At 36.9% G+C, this 22,211-nt stretch overlaps 1 protein-coding gene and 3 non-coding genes across 4 annotated transcripts; 3 read left to right on the top strand and 1 right to left on the bottom strand.

Annotated features, from left to right (window-relative positions):
- Window positions 1–15,666: 15,666 nt before the first annotated feature.
- Window positions 15,667–15,756, top strand: LOC117275718 (small nucleolar RNA snoR1). Its single transcript, XR_004505916.1, has one exon. It is a non-coding gene; the product is annotated as a small nucleolar RNA snoR1 (small nucleolar RNA).
- A 96-nt stretch (window positions 15,757–15,852) lies between these two features.
- On the top strand, window positions 15,853–15,993 carry LOC117275720 (small nucleolar RNA snoR77). The gene has a single exon (XR_004505918.1). It is a non-coding gene; the product is annotated as a small nucleolar RNA snoR77 (small nucleolar RNA).
- Window positions 15,994–16,086: 93 nt separating this feature from the next.
- LOC117275719 (small nucleolar RNA snoR69Y) lies at window positions 16,087–16,179 on the top strand. The gene has a single exon (XR_004505917.1). It is a non-coding gene; the product is annotated as a small nucleolar RNA snoR69Y (small nucleolar RNA).
- A 916-nt stretch (window positions 16,180–17,095) lies between these two features.
- Window positions 17,096–20,899, bottom strand: LOC104091976 (cinnamoyl-CoA reductase-like SNL6). The gene is made up of 5 exons (XM_009597428.4): window positions 20,570–20,899; window positions 19,725–19,909; window positions 18,467–18,652; window positions 17,612–17,765; window positions 17,096–17,527 (listed from the first exon to the last, which is right to left on the bottom strand). The coding sequence occupies exons 1-5, from the start codon at window positions 20,847–20,849 to the stop codon at window positions 17,229–17,231; spliced, it is 1,104 nt and encodes a 367-aa protein (XP_009595723.1). The 5' UTR covers window positions 20,850–20,899; the 3' UTR covers window positions 17,096–17,228.
- Window positions 20,900–22,211: the final 1,312 nt, after the last annotated feature.

The following is a 22,211-nucleotide window of genomic DNA, read 5'->3' on the forward strand; positions in this document are numbered from 1 at the left end:
TCAGCTTCATGGTATCACATTGGGGAATAGAGATTAACCCTGATAAAATCAAGGCCATAGAAGACATTGTCATTGTGGACAGCGTGAAAGCCGTACAAAGGCTAACGGGTCGGATTGCAGCCTTAGGCCGGTTCATTTCAAGATCATCTGATCGAAGTCACAAATTTTTCTCTCTACTCAAAAAGAAAAACGATTTTGCTTGGACCCCGAAGTGCCAACAAGCATTAGAGGAACTAAAACGATATCTATCAAGCCCACCACTACTTCACACTCCAAAAATAGACGAAAAGCTTTGTTTGTACTTGGCAGTATCGAAAATTGCCATAAGCGGTGTCCTAGTTCGAGAAGAGCAAGGTACGCAATTCCCCGTTTATTATACGAGTCAAACCTTAGGAGAGGCGGAAACTAGGTATCCATGCCTAGAAAAATTGGCACTTGCACTGATAAGCATCTCTAAAAAGTTAAGACTGTACTTTCAATGTCACCCCACATACGTATTAACCACCTACCCACTTCGTAATATTTTGCACAAGCCCGAACTATCAGGTCGATTGGCCAAATGGGCCATCAAACTCACTGGGTACGATATCGAATATCAACCCCGTACGACCATCAAGTCTCAAATTTTAGCAAACTTTGTGGACGATTTCACACCAACCCTCGTACCCAAAGTCGAAAAAGAACTCATGTTGAAACGGGTACATCATCGGGGGTATGGATCCTTTTTACGGATGAGGCTTTGAACGTGAAGGGGTCTGGGCTATGCATAGTTTTGAAACCACCCACGGGTAACACTATTAGGCAATCTATTAAAACTATCAGGTTGACTAACAACGAGGCCGAGTATGAAGCCATGATTGCAGGTCTCGAGCTAGCTAGAAACTTGGGAGCAGAAGTCATTGAAGCCAATTGTGACTCTTTGCTGGTGGTGAGTCAAGTAAACAAAACCTTCAAAGTTCGAGAAGGTAGAATGCAAAGGTATTTAGATAAACTGCTTGTCACTTTGCACCATTTCAAATGATGGACTTTACGTTATGTTCCACGAGAACAGAATAATGAGGCCGATGCGCTTGGGAATTTGGGATCGTCGGTCGAGGTAGATGACTTGGGCTCGGGGAATGTTGTTTAACTTTCGAGATCGGTAATCGAATAAGGTCACGCCGAGATAAATTCTACAAGCTTAACCTGGGATTGGAGAAACAAGTATATTGAATACTTAAAAAGCGAAAAGCTCCCATCGGACCCTAAAGATTCTAGGACCCTACGGACTAAAGATGCTCGATTCACATTGGCTTCGGACGAAACACTATACCGAAGAACATTAGATGGACCGTTGATAGTATGCTTGGGTCCGGGAGATACCGATTACATCCCTACGAGAAGTGCACGAGGGCACTTGCGGGAATTACTCCGGTGCCGATACATTAGTTCGAAAAATAATCAGAGCAGGGTATTATTGGATCAATATGGGCAAAGATACGAAGGAATTTGTTCGTAAATGTGACAAATGTCAAAGGTTTGCACCAATGATCCATCAACCCGGAGAGCAACTCCACTCAGTCATATCCCCATGGCCGTTCACGAAATGGGGAATGGATATCGTCGGCCCTCTGTCATCGACCCCAGGTAAAGCCAAATTCATTTTATTTATGACTGACTATTTTTCTAAATGGGTTGAAGCGCAGGCGTTCGAGAAAATAAGAGAGAAAGAAGTTATAGACTTTGTTTGGGATCATATCATATGCCGATTCGGGATACCCGCCGAAATAGTATGTGACAATGGAAAACAATTCGTTGGCAGTAAAGTAACAAGATTCCTAGAAAACCACAAAATAAGAAGGAGACTATCGACGCCATACCACCCCAGTGGGAATGGACAGGCCGAATCAACGAACAAAATTGTCATTCAAAACCTAAAGAAGAGGTTGAACGACGCTAAAGGAAAATTGAGAGAAATCCTGCCCGAAGTCCTTTGGGCATATCGGACGATGTCAAAATCCAGTACAGGGGCGACCCCATTCTCCTTAGTATATGGGTCCGAAGCATTGATACCTGTCGAAGTTGGTGAACCCAGTGCCAGATTTTGATTCGCGATGGAAGAATCAACTAACGAGGCTATGAATACCAGCCTCGAACTATCGGACGAAAAATGAGAAGCTGCTCTCGTCCGATTGGCCGCCCAAAAGCAGCGAATCAAAAGATATTATCATCAAAGAACCAAGCTCCGACATTTCAAGCCCGGGGACTTAGTGTTAAGAAACGTTACCATCAATACCCGAAATCCAAACGAAGGAAAACTATGACCGAATTGGGAAGGACCATATCAGGTGCTCGAGAACATCGGAAAGGGATCGTACATGCTCGGCATTATAAACGGCAAACAGCTATCAAGCAGCTGGAATGTATCACATCTAAAATGGTACTACTGCTAAGGTATGACCTTTCCATATTTATTTACATTTCAAAACTGACCCCTGCAGAAGTCCGAACGAGGGCTAAGATGGATCTTACGCTTGAAAGCACGCGTTGCACTCTTTTTCTCTTAGACCGGTTTTATCCCAAATGGGTTTTTCGGCAAGGTTTTTAATGAGGCAACCATTGATCGTGCTACACTTACAACAATATCCGAGGCCTCTTTACAATCGACCTCGAATACCGAGGGGGCATTAGGCCCTCAAATACATCTAGTTCAGATGCAAGAGAGTTATTTCACAACAACAGGGTTCCAATAGGAAAACTTGTAAGAGCCAAATGGTCAAAACGAACCATGCTCATGTAGATTGGCCCGAACCCAAGTGCGAAACATGAACACATGTGTAATAACGTGCGAAGAAAATTCTCTTTTTTATCGACATCTTATATCCAAGGAAAATTCCTCTATTTGGAGATTTATTATGCAAACAGAATCAAGTTAAATTCGACCAATTACGCCTACGGGCTACATTGCATCGAGTTCGAATCATTTACTCGACTTATAAGCCTATGGGCTACTTTTTATTTCGAGTTCGAGCAAGCACTCACTCGACCACTAAGCCTACTGGCTACTTCGACCATTATGCATGCGGGCTACATTGCATCGAGTTCGAATCATTCACTCGACTTATAAGCCTACGGGCTACTTTTTATTTCGAGATCGAGCAAGCACTCACTCGACCACTAAGCCTACAGGCTACTTCGACCATTACACCTACGGGCTACATTGCATCGAGTTCGAATCATTCACTCGATTTATAAGCCTACGGGCTACTTTTTATTTTCGAGTTCGAGCAAGCACTCACTCGACCACTAAGCCTATGGGCTACTTCGACCATTACGCCTACGGGCTACATTGCATCGAGTTCGAATCATTCACTCGACTTATAAGCCTACGGGCTACTTTTTATTTGGAGTTCGAGCAAGCACTCACTCGACCACTAAGCCTACGGGCTACTTCGACCATTACGCCTACAGGCTACATTGCATCGAGTTCGAATCATTCACTCGACTTATACGCCTACGGGCTACTTTTTATTTTGAGTTCGAGCAAGCACTCACTCGACCACTAAGCCTATGGGCTACTTCGACCATTACGCCTACGAGCTACATTGCATCGAGTTTGAATCATTCACTCAGCTTATAAGCCTACGAGCTACTTTTTATTTTGAATTCGAGCAAGCACTCACTCGACCACTAAGCCTACATGCTACTTCGACCATTACACCTACGGGCTACATTGCATCGAGTTCGAATCATTCACTCGACTTATAAGCCTACGGGCTACTTTTTATTTCAAGTTCGAGCAAGCACTCACTCGACCACTAAGCCTACGGGCTACTTCGACCATTACGCCTATGGGCTACATTGCATCGAGTTTGAATCATTCACTCGACTGCTAAGCCTACGGGCTACTTCGACTGTTATGCCTACGGGCTACATTACTTCGAGTTCGAACCATTCACTCGACGATTAAAGCCTAAGGGCTACTTTCACTTCGAGTTCAAGCAAAGCACTCACTCGACTATTATGCCTACGGATTATATTTCTTCAAACTAACTCAACTAGTAAGCCCAAGGGCTACGTCACTTCGAACAAATCAATAATAGAGGCTACAAAGTCCAAATTTGATTGAATTGTTAATATCCTTGTGAAAACATTTGTAAAGGCATGTATAAAGTCTTCACAAATCGGCCAAAGTTGTCTATATACAAAAATTTCTACATGATTACAAACATAACTATGAACTAAGTTTCCTGATCACCCTCAGATCCGCTCTTGCTACCGTCATTGTCATCATCATCGCCATCAGAAGCCAAGGCTTCAGCTTCAGCTTCGAGCTCTTTAGCCTTTTTTATTTCTTCAGTAAAGTCGAAACCCCGAACATGTATCTCCTTGAGGGTCTCCCTCCAAGACCTACATTTGGCAAGTTCGACAATCCAATGTGCTTAGATGTAGGCAGTATCCGCCGCCTCTCGTGCCTCCATCTGAGCAGCCTCGATATCAGCCCGATACACGGCAATGGACTTATCCGCCAAGATTTTCGACGACTCAACCTCGGCCTTGGCCTCAGCAAGCTGGGCTTCAAGCTCCTCGACCCACTTAGCTTGAGCCAAACTCTTTTGCTTAACGTTTTGAAGCTGGACATCGGCCGATAATAAGTTGGTCAAAATGGTCTCTTTTTCCCCAGCCAGGCAATCGATAGTCTCCTTCCACCGATTATATTCAGCTTTGATTTGATCGACTTCTTCGCGAAGTGACCCGATCATTTCAACCTTTTGCTGCAGCTGAGACAACGAAGGGTTAACTTCCACAGTCGAGTCAAACCCATACTTTAACAGAACGAGGCTCACCTGATTATCAAGCTCGGCCTCTTTTTCACGAGCCTTAGCCAAATCCGGTTGAAGGTCCTTTATAGCCTCGTCCTTTTGGCTACAAAGAAGCTGCAAGGCGTCTCTCTCCCCCGAGACCTTCTGAAGCTCGACCTCACACTGGCTAAGGTCGACCCGAAATCTACTAATAGCCTGCACAGTAGGGAAAGAACACGGCTCAAATTTGGAAAAGAACAAAGAAACCAAGTATAGTAAAATCATTATCTGAGTAATGAAATGTTGGGCCTCTTCCAGTAGAAGAGAAGCGTCCCCGATATCGGAAGCATCACCGACTCTGGTAAAGCAATCCCGAAAGGGATCCCCTGCACTAGAGCCTCTGCCCATATGGGGGGGTCTTCAATTCTCGAGCTTTCTTTAATGCCTCCTCAGAAAAGGTGGGAAGAGAAGGCAAATAATCTATTGTCATAGTTCCGAGTGAATCACTCAGGGCGTTCCGATCAAGACTCGGGATCCCAGAGTCAACCCTGCCCGGTACAGCTGCCATCGGCTCAGGAGCTTCGGTGACCTCGATAGCTCTGGCAGATCGGGACACCATGGCCGAGGCACCTCCTTCTTCCTCTTCTTCTTCCTCTTCTTTTTCTTCGTCTTCTTCTTTTTCTCTCAGTCGTTGGACCGATTCAATCGAAAGGGCAATTACCTTCCTCCTCACTCTTCGAGTTTCGGGCTTGGGACCCTCTGATCGAGAGGCAACTTTGTGCTTCTTGTCTTTCCCCAGTTTCGAGACCGGGGGCTTGGTTCCTTCTTCATCGCTCGAAGGCCTCAAAACGGCATCCTTGGTTACGCCTGCATGAAAGAAAATCGGTAACGAATGGAGCACAAAGAGTGCTTAGAAGGAAACGAGAAATAAAACCTTACCATGGTTCTTGGAATCCCATCTACCTTTAGCAAAATCACACCAAGCGCATTCGGCATAAGAGGAAGTCGAGGCTAACTTCCGAACCCAATCCTCGAGGTCGGGCACCGCTTCTGGCATCCAAGGGGCAGCTGTATATCGGGAAGAAACATATAAAAAGAATAATTATGAGAACAATTTACGGTCAAAATTTCATTCCTCGGGGAACGGCATCTTCTCTTCCGGAATAAGGTCACGGGTCCTCACCCGAATGTAACGCCACATCCAACCCCGATCCTTGTCTTCGTCGATGCTCAACATCAAAGCCTTCGATGCCCGACGATGAAGTCTGATTAATCCTCGAAAGATTTGAGGCCGATACAACCGTATGAGGTGATTCAGGGAAAAATCCAGCCCCCGGCTTTGGTGGAGAAGAAGCGAGTAGGATTACTATACGCCACAGAGAGGGATGAATTTGATCAAGGGTGACCTGATATCTCTTGCAAAAATCAATGATCACCGGGTCGACCGGACCCAATGTGAAGGGATAAGTGTAAACACTTAAAAAAACCTCCACATGGGTGACGACACTCTCTTCGGGGGATGGAATTTGCAACACAACCTCGGAACCCCAATTGCAGTCTTTTCTAACGGCCTCGAGATGACCCTCCGTTATAGAGAACATATACATCGACGTGTGCTCGCATCAACCCAGGACGGATGAAGGATTGTCAATCTTAAAATCGATCTTTAGAGTACATGGGCCGGGAATATAATCATAGGTGGACGGCTCCACCGGCGCCTTGTCGCCGGACGGCCGTGAAGAAGAAGCTTTATCCTTCTGAGGCACAGTTTTTGAAGTCTTGGCCATTGATATGGGAGGAAGAAAGACAAAGGAAACTGAAAATTTGACGACACCAAAACTCTGGTAGCAACAAGAAAGGAAGAAAAGATGGGAAAATTTAGGGGAGTGAACGCGTGAAAGAAGTAAATGATAGATGGAAGAGCTATTTATAGGCTCTCATCGTGACGGTTCAATATCACCGGTGGCCGACCGCCATCTGACAAGCATTAAATACCTTGAAAGGCTAAACTGATAGGACAGCTATCACATACGTCATTATCGATCCCTATGAAAACATCGGCTTATGACCTGATCGAACCACCAAAAATCATATCGATTCTCAATGCATCCTTTGTGAGAAACGAGAGGACTATCTGTATACGATCGAAATAGATTTCGGCCTTCCTACGTTCGATCGAGTTCGAGTGTTAAAAAAGTCGGAATGAGATTTTGGGAGTGAGCTCCGAAGTCGGTACTAACGAGCCTCGAGCCCGAAGGTCGCTCGAGGAGTCGGCTCGATAATCCTATCGAGCCCGTGACCGAATCGATCCGCAAGGCACTGCTTCGAGGTTAGAAATACGCGACGCCTATCTCGAAGGTCGAACTCGAGATAAAGACCGAAGGGCCTGATCCAGTAACGAGTTCGAGCCAGTATCGAGCTCACAGACAAGAGCCGTTGCGACCGCACCAAGAGAGAGAATCTTGGCGGGAATCAAGGAAGAAACAAGTCATCATGGGCCTTCCACTATATGTTTTATTTTATTATTTTTTGTAATGACCCTCTTCTATAAAAGGAAAATACTTGTAAGCTAATGGACATAGGCAAAAAATCACTTCTCAGATTGAAAGATATCCCTTTGTGTTTGCTTTACTTTATCTCATTCATTCTTATTGCCCACTATTTGCATTTTCACAGTTAAGAATATACGTATCTCTATTTCTCTACACGATTTATATCGAATTGTATTGCATATTCTTAGAACCATACACAAAATCTAACATTATCCGATTTTTTCGGTAAACAAGTAAGCTTGAAAAAAACCCTTCCAACCATATTGCACTAACACTATATGATCTCTGCGGCAAAGACTAGAGTAAAAACCAGTCACAAATACAAAAAAGAGAAAGATTATACAAACTAATATTGATAATTTGTCATTATCTTATATTTACCTGAAAGTTCTTGTTCGTGTCTACTATGGTTTCCATCGTTTAACTTTGTTGTGTTTGTTTCAATATATTTGTTCATCTTCCGAATAGCGTAAGCAACCTTACGTTGGTCTACATAGAGTAAATAATGAATTATTTAATTCAGTGTCAATTTTTAATATTTTAAAGAACAAAATGTGTTAATAATCATATTTATTTCTACCTTGTGCCATTTGTATTGAATGAATGATATCCTGTGGCATATGAAAAAATTGTTAATACCCATTCTAATTGAAGTAAACACAAAGAGTAGAACTTGATTAGAAACACACAGGAAGTAGAAACTCTTAACTAAATATTATTAATTGCTATGCCAGCAAAAGTTGCTCCTTATTAAAGGCAAAATTAAAATTTAGCTAATGAATAAGTATCTAGAATATCAAACAGACTAAAGCTTATACTATTTAATAAAGAATGCTAAAGCACTAATCCTTTTCTATTTTAATTCTTTTATGGGTTATTGAGGCATCGTTCCCTTCTTCAATTTGTTTGGTCTTCTTGATTGTTTTCGCCGCTTTTATCTCGTCATCTTCAATTTCGATTGCATCTACTTTCCGAACTTCGTGTAATTCCTCTGCAATCAAACTTCTTCCAGGTCGATCTGCTCCAATTCTTGGATCAAGTTTGACAAGAAAGGTGAACTCTTTATCCTTACTTGACACCAACTTGCAATAATACTTGGATTCTTCTTTCTGCGCCAAAAAAAGAATAGGTTAGGTAAAAAGAATAATTTTCTGAAAAATAAAAATTTGTTAACGATGGAAGTTATTATTCCATTGCAAGTAAGTTGACACATTCAGATTGGGGAAGTATGCTTGGTATATATAATGTTGTAATCAAGAGAGCTTTAGAGGATGAAAAATTGGAATTCCTTATATACTTTGAGATGATAATCCTGATTCTTTTGAAATTAAAATATATGGATGTAGTCCCGATGGTAAAGGAGTGAATGAGGGTGTTTCTTTATCCAACTTTTAAGGATTAATGTTTCCGAGGGCTAACTGAGGAGACGAGTATGACTATAAAACTTCAAGAACATGTTGAATATCGTAAACAATATTTTATTCTGTTGTCTCATTATTGTGCATGTGGGATTAGTACAAAAATATTACAAAACAACATAAAACTTACTAACCTTCTAAGAAATTGATCGTACATACGTTGTAGCATCACAACCAAGCAAGTATTTTGTAGCTTCAAAGAGTGTTATGTAGCAATGTTCTTTTTCGTCAAACAACTCAAGTTTTAGAAGATATCTACAAAACATAGTAGTACATAATTAGAACACTAAATATCTTTTTTAATATATGAGCATGCAGCAAAACCTTTTTTGTGTTTACCTTTCTCATATTCAACGTTGCTGCCACAACGGGGACATGTTGCAATATTGTCGCGATCCCAAATTTCCTCTGTAGGATGTCGTGATGGCACGTAGTCTTTAAGACTAGGTAAGTCTATCAATGCGGAATAATAATAAATATCTGAAATAAATAAACTACAATTTAAACAATTTTAACTCCCAAAACCCGGTAGAAATAAGTCACAAGCTTCCAAGAATTTATCCTCAATGTCTCTATATAACAGAGTCTAAAAAAAATAAGGAAACAACATAACAATAATAGAAGGGGACTGACAGATATACCTCGAAGTCTTCGTGCACAGGTACTCACTGATATCTGGGCTGGTAAGAAGTATCTGGATCTGCACAAAAAGATGTGCAGAAGCGTAGTATGAGTACACCACAACAGTACCCAGTAAGTGTCAAGCCTAACCTCGGTAGAATAGTGACGAGGTCAGGTCAGGCCCTACTGAAAATTAATAATGGCATGGTAAAAAGTTTAAACAATATTATAAGATAAAATGACAATGGAAATGAATCAAGTGGTATGTAACATTTAATTACATCAAATAATGGCAAATAAGTACCTCGTGAAAACAAAATAAAATTATTTCCAATTTTAAGAAAATCACAACAATAATCAAAAGCAAATGCGGCCATAAATTAATATCAACAAGGGCACTCCCGAGGTACCGCCTCGTAGTCTCAAATCATAAACAAATTCGCAATATTTCATTTTCTTATCTCACCGCGGGAGCCTTCACAATTTATTTTAAAGAAAATATTTTTCCCGAAATAGCATCCCGCGTTTTAGCCATCCTTATCACACTGCACGACTTCTAGTAATTTCCCCTACTAGCCACGCGTATCAAGCCACCCTTATCTCACTGCATGCATTTCAATACCCAGAATTTATACCACCGCATGCGTATCAATATCACAATATATAACAATTTGCACCTCAGGTGCTCAAATAATTTAACTTACGAAAATAATTCAACAACAATATTTTTTCACAATAAAGAGCTCACGGCTCATGTCAAAATAATTCAACAATAATATTTTTTCACAATAAATATCTCACTGCTCCATCACAATGAGTACGAAAATCTTACAAAAATATTCAGGAGTAAATAATTCAGGAAAATAATATTTAATACGTTGCTTCAATATCAAGTTTAAAAATGTCAAATATTTCATATTAATAATATTTAATTTAAAGAAAATCAACCTTCAAATAATGCACAGAATAAAAGAAACCAAGTTCCAACTAAACAGATAAAACAATTAGCACGAAAAGGTCAAGCAAATTTAAAATATAAACATTAAATCAATAATGAAGAATATAACAAAATAAAATAATTTAATTAATGCGCAACAATGATCTACACAATTTAAAACATAATCTTTTACATTTAGCCTGTGTACACACTCGTCACCTCGTGTACACGACTTTCCACATATTACAATTATCAATTCTAGGGGAAATTTCCCCCACACAAGGTTAGACAAGTCACTTACCTCGACTTGCTCCAATTTAACCAAGTATTATATTTTTTTCCTCGATTTTCCGACTCCGATCGACTCGTATCTAGTCATAATTAATTTGATACAGTCAACAAAAATTATAGTAATCAATTTCATAAGAAAATATTATATTTTTCAATAAAATCCGAAATTAGTTCAAAATTTGCCTGTGGGACACACATCTCGGAATCCGGCGAAACTTATAAAATCCGACAACCCATTCAATTACGAGTCCACCCATACCAATTTTACCAAATTTCGATAACAACTCGACTTCCAAATCTTAAATTTTCGTTTTCTTCCATACATTCACGGATTTATGATGTAAATGAGTATGCAATCATGAAATATAATCAATATAGGATAAGGAACACTTACCCCAATGTTTTTCCCTGGAAATCGCCCAAAAATTACCCAAAAAACGTGCTCCAAAATCCAAAACGAAATGAAGGAAATGACCATTTTTTGTCCTTAAGTTTCTGTCCATCCGTCACTAAAAGTCCACCAGAACTTGCTTGTACCAGCCTTCCTTCAATCAATCATAACTTTATGTACAAATGTCCAAATGATGAATGGTTTAACTTTCTGGAAACTAGAATCAAACGACTACAACTTTTTTTTTTGAAATTTTTTTGATTCCTTATGAATTGCGAGATATAAGCTTCCAAAGTCGGCTCCACGCATCAGAAATTTCTGGCAAAACTGCTCTACCAACCTTCATTCAATCCATCATAACTTTCTGTACAAATGTCCAAATAATGAATGGTTTAACTTTCTGAAAACTAGAATCAAACGAATACAATTTTCATATTTTGAAACTTTATGATTCCGTATGAATTGCAAAATATAAGCTTCCAAAATTGGCTCCACGCACCAAAAATTTCGAACAACCCTCTTTGTCCGAAATCCATTCCGTTTACCTTCCGAAATCCACCCGAGACCTTCGGGACCTTAACCAATTACTCCAACATATACCAAAATACAATACAAACTTAGTCGAGGCTTCAAACCATATCAAAAAATATCAAAACGACGAATCGCACCTCAAATCAAAATCTATGAACTTTGAACTTTCAAATTCTAAATCTTGTGCCGAAACACAACAAATCAATTCAGAATTACTTTAAATTTTGCACACAAGTCATAAATGACCTAACAGACCTATTCCAATTTCCAGAATCAGATTTCGACCTCGATATCAAAAAGTCAACCCCCCGGTCAAACTTTTCAAAAATTCAACTTTTGGCATTTCAAGCCTAATTCCACTACGGACTTCCAAATAAAATTCAGATCACGCTCCTAAGTCCAAAAGTACCATACAGAGCTGTTGGAATCATCAAAATTCTATTCCGGGGTGGTTTGCACATAATTTGACATCCGGTCACTATTTGAACTTAAACTTTTAATTTTTCATCAAAATTTCATATCTCGGGTTAGGGACCTCGGAATTTGATTCCGGGCATACACCTAAGTCCCAAATCACGATACGGACCTACCAGAACTGTCAAAACACTGGTCTGAGTCCGTTTGCTTAAAATGTTGACCAAAGTCAACTTAGTTAAGTTTTTAAACTTTAATTCACATTTTAATCCATTTTTCACGTGAAAACTTTCTGAAAAATTTTACGGACTATGCATGCAAGTCGATGAATAATAAATAGTACTTTTTGAGGTCTTAGAATACAAAATTAATTATTAAATTTAAATATGATATTTTGAGTCATCACAAATATTATCTACCAAGCTAACTTTCTTATAACATTTCTTGCAAGATAAATACCATGGGTCATCTTTGTTGATGATATCTTTTATTTTCGCATTAAATTTACGATATGTGTCCTACAAATAAACATTAGGTTAGATTGGACACATTATACAAAGTATAATTATTTTTTAAATAGTTGAATAATGTACCTTTGTATTGTCAAACGAATCTGCATGTGTTATTTCTCCAACCTTCACATTTCCGGCCTTTTTATCAATCTACTTGGCATTAGTGTTATTTCTTTGTCTTGTGATTTTATACGGTTATGCCTGCGTTTCAATTAATTAGTACATATTAATAACTAAATTTTAGCAATAATTCCTTAAAGTCGAGTCCAAAACATATCTTACCAATTCCGTAGAGCAATTGCTTTTTCAAACGCTGGATTTATCATTACACTACTAACATGTGTAGTAGATATTACAAAATTACCTACACAATTATAAAAGTGAAAACGTTAAGTGCAATATAAAAGATAAAGAATTTACCATAAGCGCAGAGGATTTGAATATACTACCTCGGTATGTTGTACCCTTAACATCACATAGCGCCACAATAGGTTTTTCAAACATCATATTTTGGAGCATATCACCATCGTATTCTGCTATTTCTCCCCATAAAGTTACAGTCTGACGATCATACTTGAGTTTTATAATTTAATATTATATTAACTACATTTAATACATTTGATCAATTAATAATATGATAGTTAATGCATGATAATAAATGAATAAGTCAACTAAATTCAACTTACCTTTCATTCATTAGCGTTATTTCTCTTCGTTTCCTGTTACCGTCTCCGATGGAAGCATTAACTTTCACTAAGATACCAAGTGTGTCTGCAAAAGAATATTAATAGAGAATACATGTAAATAACTACTACCAATTAATAAGCAAGTAGGAGTAGAATATTATTCATAATGTAATATTAATAAACAAATCTAAAGAAATTATCAAATATTGTTCCATTGGTGCATTGGAATGATTCTTCGAACGAAACGAAACTGTTTGAGAAATTAACGGTAGAAAACAGGTTGATGCATCTCTTGACTATAGTATTATTACTGAACACAATCTCAAATTCTTTATGTACAGATTGAAAATTAGGTTTACGATCATTTATGCGGCCGTTAATGATGTAATAGATATTGCCTTGTTCTAAATATTTCTTCCACATATTCACTTGATCAGTGAAAAATATAGCTTGCATTTTTGTTCCCCGTAAAGTTTTATCATAATTTAATATCGTGATTATACATAATACGAAAAATATCGGATATAATACAAAGATAAAAATAACATTACCTCCTCATCTACAAATATCAGAGTCCATCGAATGCCTTGATTTGTTTCATTTTTAAATTCTTTAACTACTCCATATTGAATAAGTAAGACCTTTATTATCCACTGAGAGTCGGATCTTCTCAAACTGTTAAGTAGCACACATTCGTTTGCAAATTCAATTTCAGTTTTCATTGCGAGTACGTGAAATCAAGTGAAAACACGTGGTCTAATATCAAAGGGCACTAAAGTCATATAAGACACTCATAATTTTAAAATTTGTATTTAACAAAAGATTTAAAAGAATTACTTAGACCAATAGTATGGATAGCTAATGCACTAACGCATTTTAATCCAACCACAATATACCTACTATTAAAATTGAGGATTGATAAGCTTTTTATGATTCTATTTTTGTTTTGCATTAATTTTTATGCACATTAAAACCAATTACTTTTCAATAATAGCATAAATATCAAATAAAGCTAAAACATTTTCGAATATCCCAATATAAGATTTGGCAATATTATTTCATGTTTTCTTGATTCATCACCATTAGAACAGTAAGCTACTCTTTTCAAAATATTGATTATGGGGTGTGTTTTCATAATAATGATTTCAAAAAAGAATATCCCAATCTAAGATTTTGAAGAGCAACACAGAAAATCATAGTTGAACTGCAAGTAAGCTACATAACTTTCAGAACATAATATATTACATCATAACCAGAAGATTATATAAAATATTATTTATGAGATCGATAAGGAGAATTGTTTATCCGAACCAACAAAAATTGTCAAAATTTTGGGTAGATTCAACTACGCCAATTGTCAAGGGCTATTCTTTAAGAACAAAATTTAAAAATTGTGATATGTATACTATAGTTAATTAAAAGAGATAATCAAATTTAATTTTGTGAGAAAATATGAGCTTTAGTTGGCATAACAATTAGTAAGCTGGCATAAGGAGAAGATGTGAGGAACAATCATAATGCTATTTCTAATGGCACAATGGAATAGAACAGATGAATTTTTTTTAAAATGATTGATCGATTTGATGCAATCATTCAACTAATAGTGAAAATGCACGAACAACCATTATTACATAACTTCAAGATTATAGTACAAGATAGAAATTTATCGCAAGTGGGAAGCAAATTTATTATGAGGACGTATGTTTATGACAAAGAATGTAGAAATAGCTTCTTTTATAGTTGTAAAATTTTAGAAACCTAATTTGATCTCAAAACAAAGAAGAAAGAACCTAATACGGTAAGTAAATGAGAAATTTAATCCATTGTAAAATTCTAGAAACCTAATTTGATTTCAAAACAAAGAAGAAACCAATGGGAGAAGCCTAATACGGTAAATAGAAGCCTAATGGAATTGGAATCCAAAACTTATACAAAGATATTGAAATAGAAGCCTAACACGGTAAGTAGAAGCCTAATGGAATTGGAATCCAAAACTTATACAAAAGGGAGGTAAACCGCAAGAATTCGACAATTAGCGTTTTTTTTAATTTTTTTTTGAATAAAATAGTTATTATAATTACTATTATATTCAACATATAAAGTACTTATGAAAAGCGAATGACATTTTGATAAAACCTTTGTACTTTTAATATAGTATAAATTGATAATATTCATCCACGGACTATTTTGAGTTTAAGCGCTTGAGTAGGCGGCTATATAAGTTAATTCTTCTTCACCACGCCACCTTTCGCGGGGTGAGGTTTAGGTCAGTGGGCTGGGCATATCCATTTAAGGCCCATCAGCAATATATTAAGTACATCCTCGTGGATGAGAGCAAGATGCTGTAAACCCTAATTTGCAGCTCAGCCGTTGTGGTTCCCTTATAAGTATTCACTCTATTTTCCTCCATTTTCATTATGTAAACTACTGCGTCTTTCATTCTTATACGCTTCAGCAATTGAGTTGTTTCTTTTTATATCTATATATATATATATATATATATTTTTTTTTTTTTTGTGTGTGGAGGGATTGGGCGATGATGATTGCTTTTATTATTTCTGACACCTCTTGTATGAGAAGAGCTTTGCTCTTCTTTGAGCACATTAAGCAACTCTCTGAGCCCTATGTAAACTCATCCTTTTTCTCTTTTACTTTCTGTATGTTTTTATTTGTTTTTTCGGGGGTTTCTGTCTAAATTTTGGTACCGAGTGGAAATTCAGGCAGCCCCCTTTTCTTCCAATAAGAGGAGATGGAAAGGGAGGTGTTAATCTGCTCGTAAATTAATCTTGCTTAGGCTCTTCAGATTTGCTGAGATTTTAACAAATCTTTGAAGCTAGTCTAGTAACGCCTCAGTACATTTCTTTCCCACTTATTAATTTCTAGATTTGTAGCTACTGAATCAAATAGTTTACTACTTTAGGAATAATTATTTTTAGCGAAATTGGTAAAGGATGCGATGCAATGATGACAAAATCTAACCCAGCTCTATGAGACCTTTAATGAGGTCCGGGAATATATTGTTTTCCAACATATCTGAGCTTCGCCTCTTTGAAAAAGAAAAATGAGATTGTCTGTTGCTCATAGTGCTGAACTTGCTAAATTATAGTGACAATTCAACGTTCTTTTTTGTTAATTTAGACACACTAAAATAACTTTATACTTGCATCGATGTCCATAGTTTTTTAATTAAATGGAGTACATAATGTTGGATATCAAATTGTGCACAAATGCTTTAGCTGGTAAGTGGCCAGCGAGAGGTAACAGGAAATTAGTACGGCATCATGTGGGCTTGTTTCTGCCACCACAAAAATTATAAGGGAAAATTTCAGGAATTCTATACAACTTAAAACTATTTAGTATTGACTCATCAATTTCATTCCCTATCATTTACAATCATGCCTATTAAAATAGTTATCCGTTATAGCTATAGTCCTTAATTTAGCACTTATGAGAAGCATGGCTTGATACCTCTTTTGCATATTTGACTCTCATACCTAACAAAGGAAGGTATTATGCACCTTGGAAACAAACGCTGAAAGACATACACATAATATATTACCTAAGATTTTTTGAAGGAGCTAATAGAACGAAATATAAGTGTTGACTAGCGAATGAAGACAAATTCTGAGGAAATCGGAGCATGAACCACATATTGTGCATTTTATGTAACTCTTATCACACCAGAGGTCCTGCTTTAACTTCCCTAGCCCAAACTGATCTACTATCTTTGTGGGAGCTATATTATCCAATCTCCCAGCATATTCATTTTCTTTGTATTGGCCACACAATCTAACTACAACAAAACTATTTCCTCCCCTAAGCTTGAGAACCCCGGCTATGTTTCCTCTCCTTTAGGGTCGACAATGTTCCCTTTTCCATCTGCACTCTACTAGCATGGGTAAAAACGGGTAATTAATTTGAATTGAATAGGGTAGTTTCCTGAAAGTATAAGGCTCGTACATTTTGTTTCATTTGGAATAACCAGTTAGAATCTTCTCCTTACTCACCAATCTAATTAGGATTATACATTTACTTGCTGCGCGCCCAAAATTTTGATAGAGGCAGAGTGTTGAGTTTATTGACGGGAGCTAGCGCTAACTATTACATCTAAATGTTGCAGACATTAAACGGCAAAGCTTTGCATTTGATAATTTAATACCAATCCTATGAGTATTGGATGCACCAATTATGGAGTTTGTACTCGTTCTAATTTCTGTTCCTGTTTCTCTTGCCAATTTTTCAAAATCTTCTTCACTTCTAATTACTCGTTCAAAGCTAATATATCTGCCAGAAGCTGTGTTTTTCATCTCCTCAAATACCAAGACGTGTGATATTGCTAATCTATTAACATCCACTGTCGCCAAGAGTCCATTTCTGAACATTTCTTGGGCTCCTGAATATCATACATAAAGTACTAGCTCAGAACCAAAAATATGTAGTACCTGATTTATTTAGGTACTAATAAGAAAATTGTCACCTTTAAGATAGGCAATGGTAGAGGTTGGATTCCTGCTGAGGAAATCAGGACCAGTTACTAGACCAGGACAAATAGTAGCCAACTTGAATCCACTCTCCTTAGCTACGTTCCACGCTACTCTTTCTGCCTTCAGCTTACCCAACGCATACCATAACTGCCAATTTTGTTCAATTGCAAAAGGTAATTAAACTTCAATATTTAGATATTAATTTATCACGTATCTTAGTCAATCATGAGATCTTGACTGACTTTCGAAATTAGAAGTTTTAATGGGCTATGTGAGTCTGTGACTTGTGATTTTAAGTGGACGAGTGCTAGTTGCTTCGTCGTTATCTTGACTACGCGGCGCAGTGTAAAAGAATTAGTTAAAATAGCTAAAGTTACTTTTTACAATAAACATTGTTTGGTTACTTGAGTCATAATCAGTTCACTGCACTGATCAGTTTTCGCACTGAACAAGGTTTTTTTTAATCAGTACTGGTTGCAAGTTGCAACTGAATGAGTGAGCCACTAGCCTCATTCACTACACTTCCTACACATGCAAAACAGTAAGAGAGCTAGAAATTTCACTAACTGTATCCAAATTCAAAGAAGTAAATATACTAAAAGTGAAGGGAATTTAACCCATAATATATATAAACATATAAAAAAAATTACCTGTCTAAATTTTTTGGACAAAGTTGTCAATTGACTCTCATCTTATTATTTGCCGGCGAAGCACTAGGAATATAAGTTGGACCCGTGAAACTCTCATTTTATTATTATTTTAAGAGGTATGACATTTAAAGTCTTATTATGTTGAGTAGAAATGCAACCCACGAAGAAGAGCACTTAAAATTCAATTTAATGATATACCTTCTTGTTTATGCAGATAGACTCATCACTCCAGCTATCATTATCAATTGTTGTTGATGAATTAAGATCTTTCCATACACAGGCTAAAAGTGAGGATGTGAGCATGCAATATTTGACTGAGGGTGTTACAGCACATGCCTGAGTCATATTCTTGCTTACCATCACTTCTACTTCAGCCATTGATTTCTACAAAATGGAGTACTAACAAATTAAAACATTGCCTCACCAAAAAAAAAAAAAGACCACATGAGTAAGTAACAAAAAGTTTGGAAGTACTTGACACACATGATGAGCCGTCCGATATAGTAGATGACTAGATCTGAATATGGTAACGTTTTAACTTGTAAACACAATGGTATGTGGTGTTTATGCAAATTTTAGCTAAAATATTGTTGAAGAGAAACCACATGCTGCGTGCAATTTGTATTTGCCAAACAAAAATGCCAATAATTAATAGCGACATTTGCCCATATTTGAAATAAGTACTGCAAGTTGAAATAGCCAGATAACGACATGTTTTCTAGAAGAAGAATAATGGTACATCCAAATTGCTGGGGGCATGTTGCCGTAAAGACGCACTCAGACTCTGGCAATAATATTACTGGAATTATATCGTGAAAAAATAGTTGTCGACTCAAAGATTTTAAGAATAAAGTAGTTAGTTTTTTTTTTCTTTCAAATAACTTCAGAATTTTTCTTGATTAGAAACAGAGTACTACGTTTTCATTCATTAGAGTTAATAGAGGAAAGGGAAATTTAGCATTAAACGTGTGCATCAGAGGTGGATCCAGAAATTTAAGTTTATGGGTTACTAGAGAAATTTTAAGTTAATACACAATAATGATTAGATTAACGGACTGAGTTCCAAGCTAAATATTGTTATATATTTAATAAAATTTTCAATACAAATTCTGAATCTAAACAAAAGTTACTGAGTTCACGAAAACCCATAACTAATGCACTGACTTCGCCCCCGGTGCATTGTGGATGAAATTGTGATCTTTGCACTAATAAACCGTACCAAACTCTTTTACTCAAATGTGATTATTAGAGTATTAAACAATAGAGTATTACTCACATTCTTTATATATATATATATATATATATATATATATATATAATATATTAATTATACACAATTAAGTGGTTGAGTGTGCGTCTATTGAGTTAATTCTTCTATTAATTTACTAATTATGCACAAGAAATGTATTTCCCTGTTTTTTGGTGTCATCAACAGTGTGGGAGAGAGAAGACATACTGAATATCCAGATAGGCCAGCAGGGTCCACAAAGGCAGCAGTGTGGAAGACGCCACGACAACCGTTGAATGCTTCTGATAGGCTTTGCACATCATTTAGATTTGCCATTACTGCCTCTACTGTGCTGCTCTTGGACTGTCTCATTTCTCCAGTAATTTCCATCTCTCTTAGCTTTTCCAGATCCTCTGCATTAAACAATCTTAAGCATATATGTCCCGTCCAAACAATTTACTCGAACTAGATTTAGATCGGTAAAAAATTTATTGGCATCCGATGTTTGTATGTATTTGCACATAAACTTCTTTCGATTAATTAATATATATTCTTATCTTATTAGATTGCTTAATCATTTTCAATTGATAAGGACTAGTGTAAAACCATAGGGACAAGTAATTCTTTATCATTTTGATTTGAGTTTAATTTTTAAGCATGGACAGACATGTAATTGCAAATAAATATCTATAATAAACATATATACTCTATAACTCTAACAGAGTCGGCGAAGTCAGCAAAGAATGAACTGATGATATAACGTTCCAGAACACGAAATCGAACGTCAATTTAGGCAAATTAAAACAGGATGAAAAAAGAAATCACGTGGTTCGCGTTAATTTTAACATATTCAACAGTGAAGATCTAAAGGAACATTAAATCCAGTAAAAACCAGAATTAGGAATGGCAATAGTCAAGCAGCACACCAGATTCCAGTTGACCAAATTCAAACTACTGTACTATTCTCGGGAATCAGAAGTTACTTTTATCTTCATCTTTTATTTTATGCAGTACCAAAGGCATAGGGAGAGTGAGAAGGAGCAAAAAACTAAAACAAAATAAAATATTGGCACCTTGTTTTTCGACAATGACTCGTACAGAGTATCCACGGAGTAAGAGTTGGTTTACGATAGCAATACCGAGGAAGGATACGCCACTGGTGACGCATACTTTCTTCTCTTCAAGCTCACGGTTCTGTTGAACTGCAGTGGGCAACTGCTGTGGATTGCGGAATTCGTCGTCGGCGGCGGCGGCGGCGGCTTTTGTCCGGTGCACCGCTGCGTAAGATAGCAACATCCGGCGAAATTCCTCGATCTCTATCCTCTTGCTTTCATCGGGGCATACAATTCCCATTTTCTCTAGTACAGATTAAGTCGGTAACTTTTACACTTTAGCTTAAGCTACTGAATAGCTATTATACTGCTTCTTCTTTTAACTCTTTGTGAATTGTGAGACTAGGAGTTTGAGAGACTATTTGAATTTGAGCAACAAATTAGAGGATTTTTTTATTTTTTTTAATTGAGTGCATGCATCATGCACAAAGCACCTTTATTAATGTTCGGCAATATGCCAATACGGCTCGTTTTTAAGTTTGGGTCAATTTTCAGTTATTGATTTGATAATTGATATTCTTATACACGTTTAGTTCAAATTAAATATTTGTAAAATTATACAAATAGAAATTCATTTGGACTATTGAAAGCTGAAGTTGGAAAAACTCTTTCCTTTTATAGATATCAAAATATGTTCAATATTCTTTCGTTTGTATTTTACAGCTATGCATGATTGTTTATAATATTTAAGAATTCAAATATGTCTAACTACTCAATTAAATTATGATGCTTTATTTTTCTATCGAATTAACTGTTGAATAGTTATACTTTTTCGAAAATAACTTTATACATAAAGGACCATCAAAGGTTGTAAGTTGATGGATATAATCTTTCCACCTATCTTTAACCAAATGTCACGTATTTGACCCAGAAAATTTAGAAAAAAAATCCAATAAAATAAATGCACAATGGGTACCAAACGTTCAAACGAAGAACTAGCAGCATTTAGAACCCAGTTTAGAGAGCTAGTCTTCCAATTATATCACAAAATTACTGAATTGTCAACACTCAGCCACTGAATTGGACCAACCCTCTAAACGTATTGTGCTCTAGGCGACGTTTAATCTACATAATTTCATTACTCCAAAAATTGATTCGCTTGCCTAGAGAAACCGATATATTATTCAAATTTTAAATTTATTTACATATTGAACTGAATTTTCCTCTATTTATAGAAGAAAGGAAGCTGTTGTATAAGCTGTTACTGCAAGCTGCTGTGTAAGCTGCTACTGCAAGCTGCTTAATAAGCTGCTACTCTAAGTTGTTGTGCCAGATATAGATAATTTTCTATCATGAGTAATATTTATCCATAACGGAGTACCGACACTACTAGAAATCCGGTAAAAACCGACCAAAAATACCGACCAACGTTGGTCGGTAATGGCCAAAAACCGACCAAAACGCGACCATTTACGTGTGGACGGTATTTTTATGGTCAGAAAGGAATACCGACCAAAGTTGGTCGGAAATTACCGACCAACTTTGGTCGGTCAATTAAATTCAACAAAAAAAAAATATTGCAAAAAAAACCGACCAAAGTTGGTCGGTATTTTAATTATGTAATAAAAAGATTCACCATCTGGGAATCGAACCAGGGTCTGTA

This window comes from Nicotiana tomentosiformis, chromosome 2 (genome assembly GCF_000390325.3).
Source record: "Nicotiana tomentosiformis chromosome 2, ASM39032v3, whole genome shotgun sequence".
Lineage (NCBI taxonomy): Eukaryota > Viridiplantae > Streptophyta > Magnoliopsida > Solanales > Solanaceae > Nicotiana > Nicotiana tomentosiformis.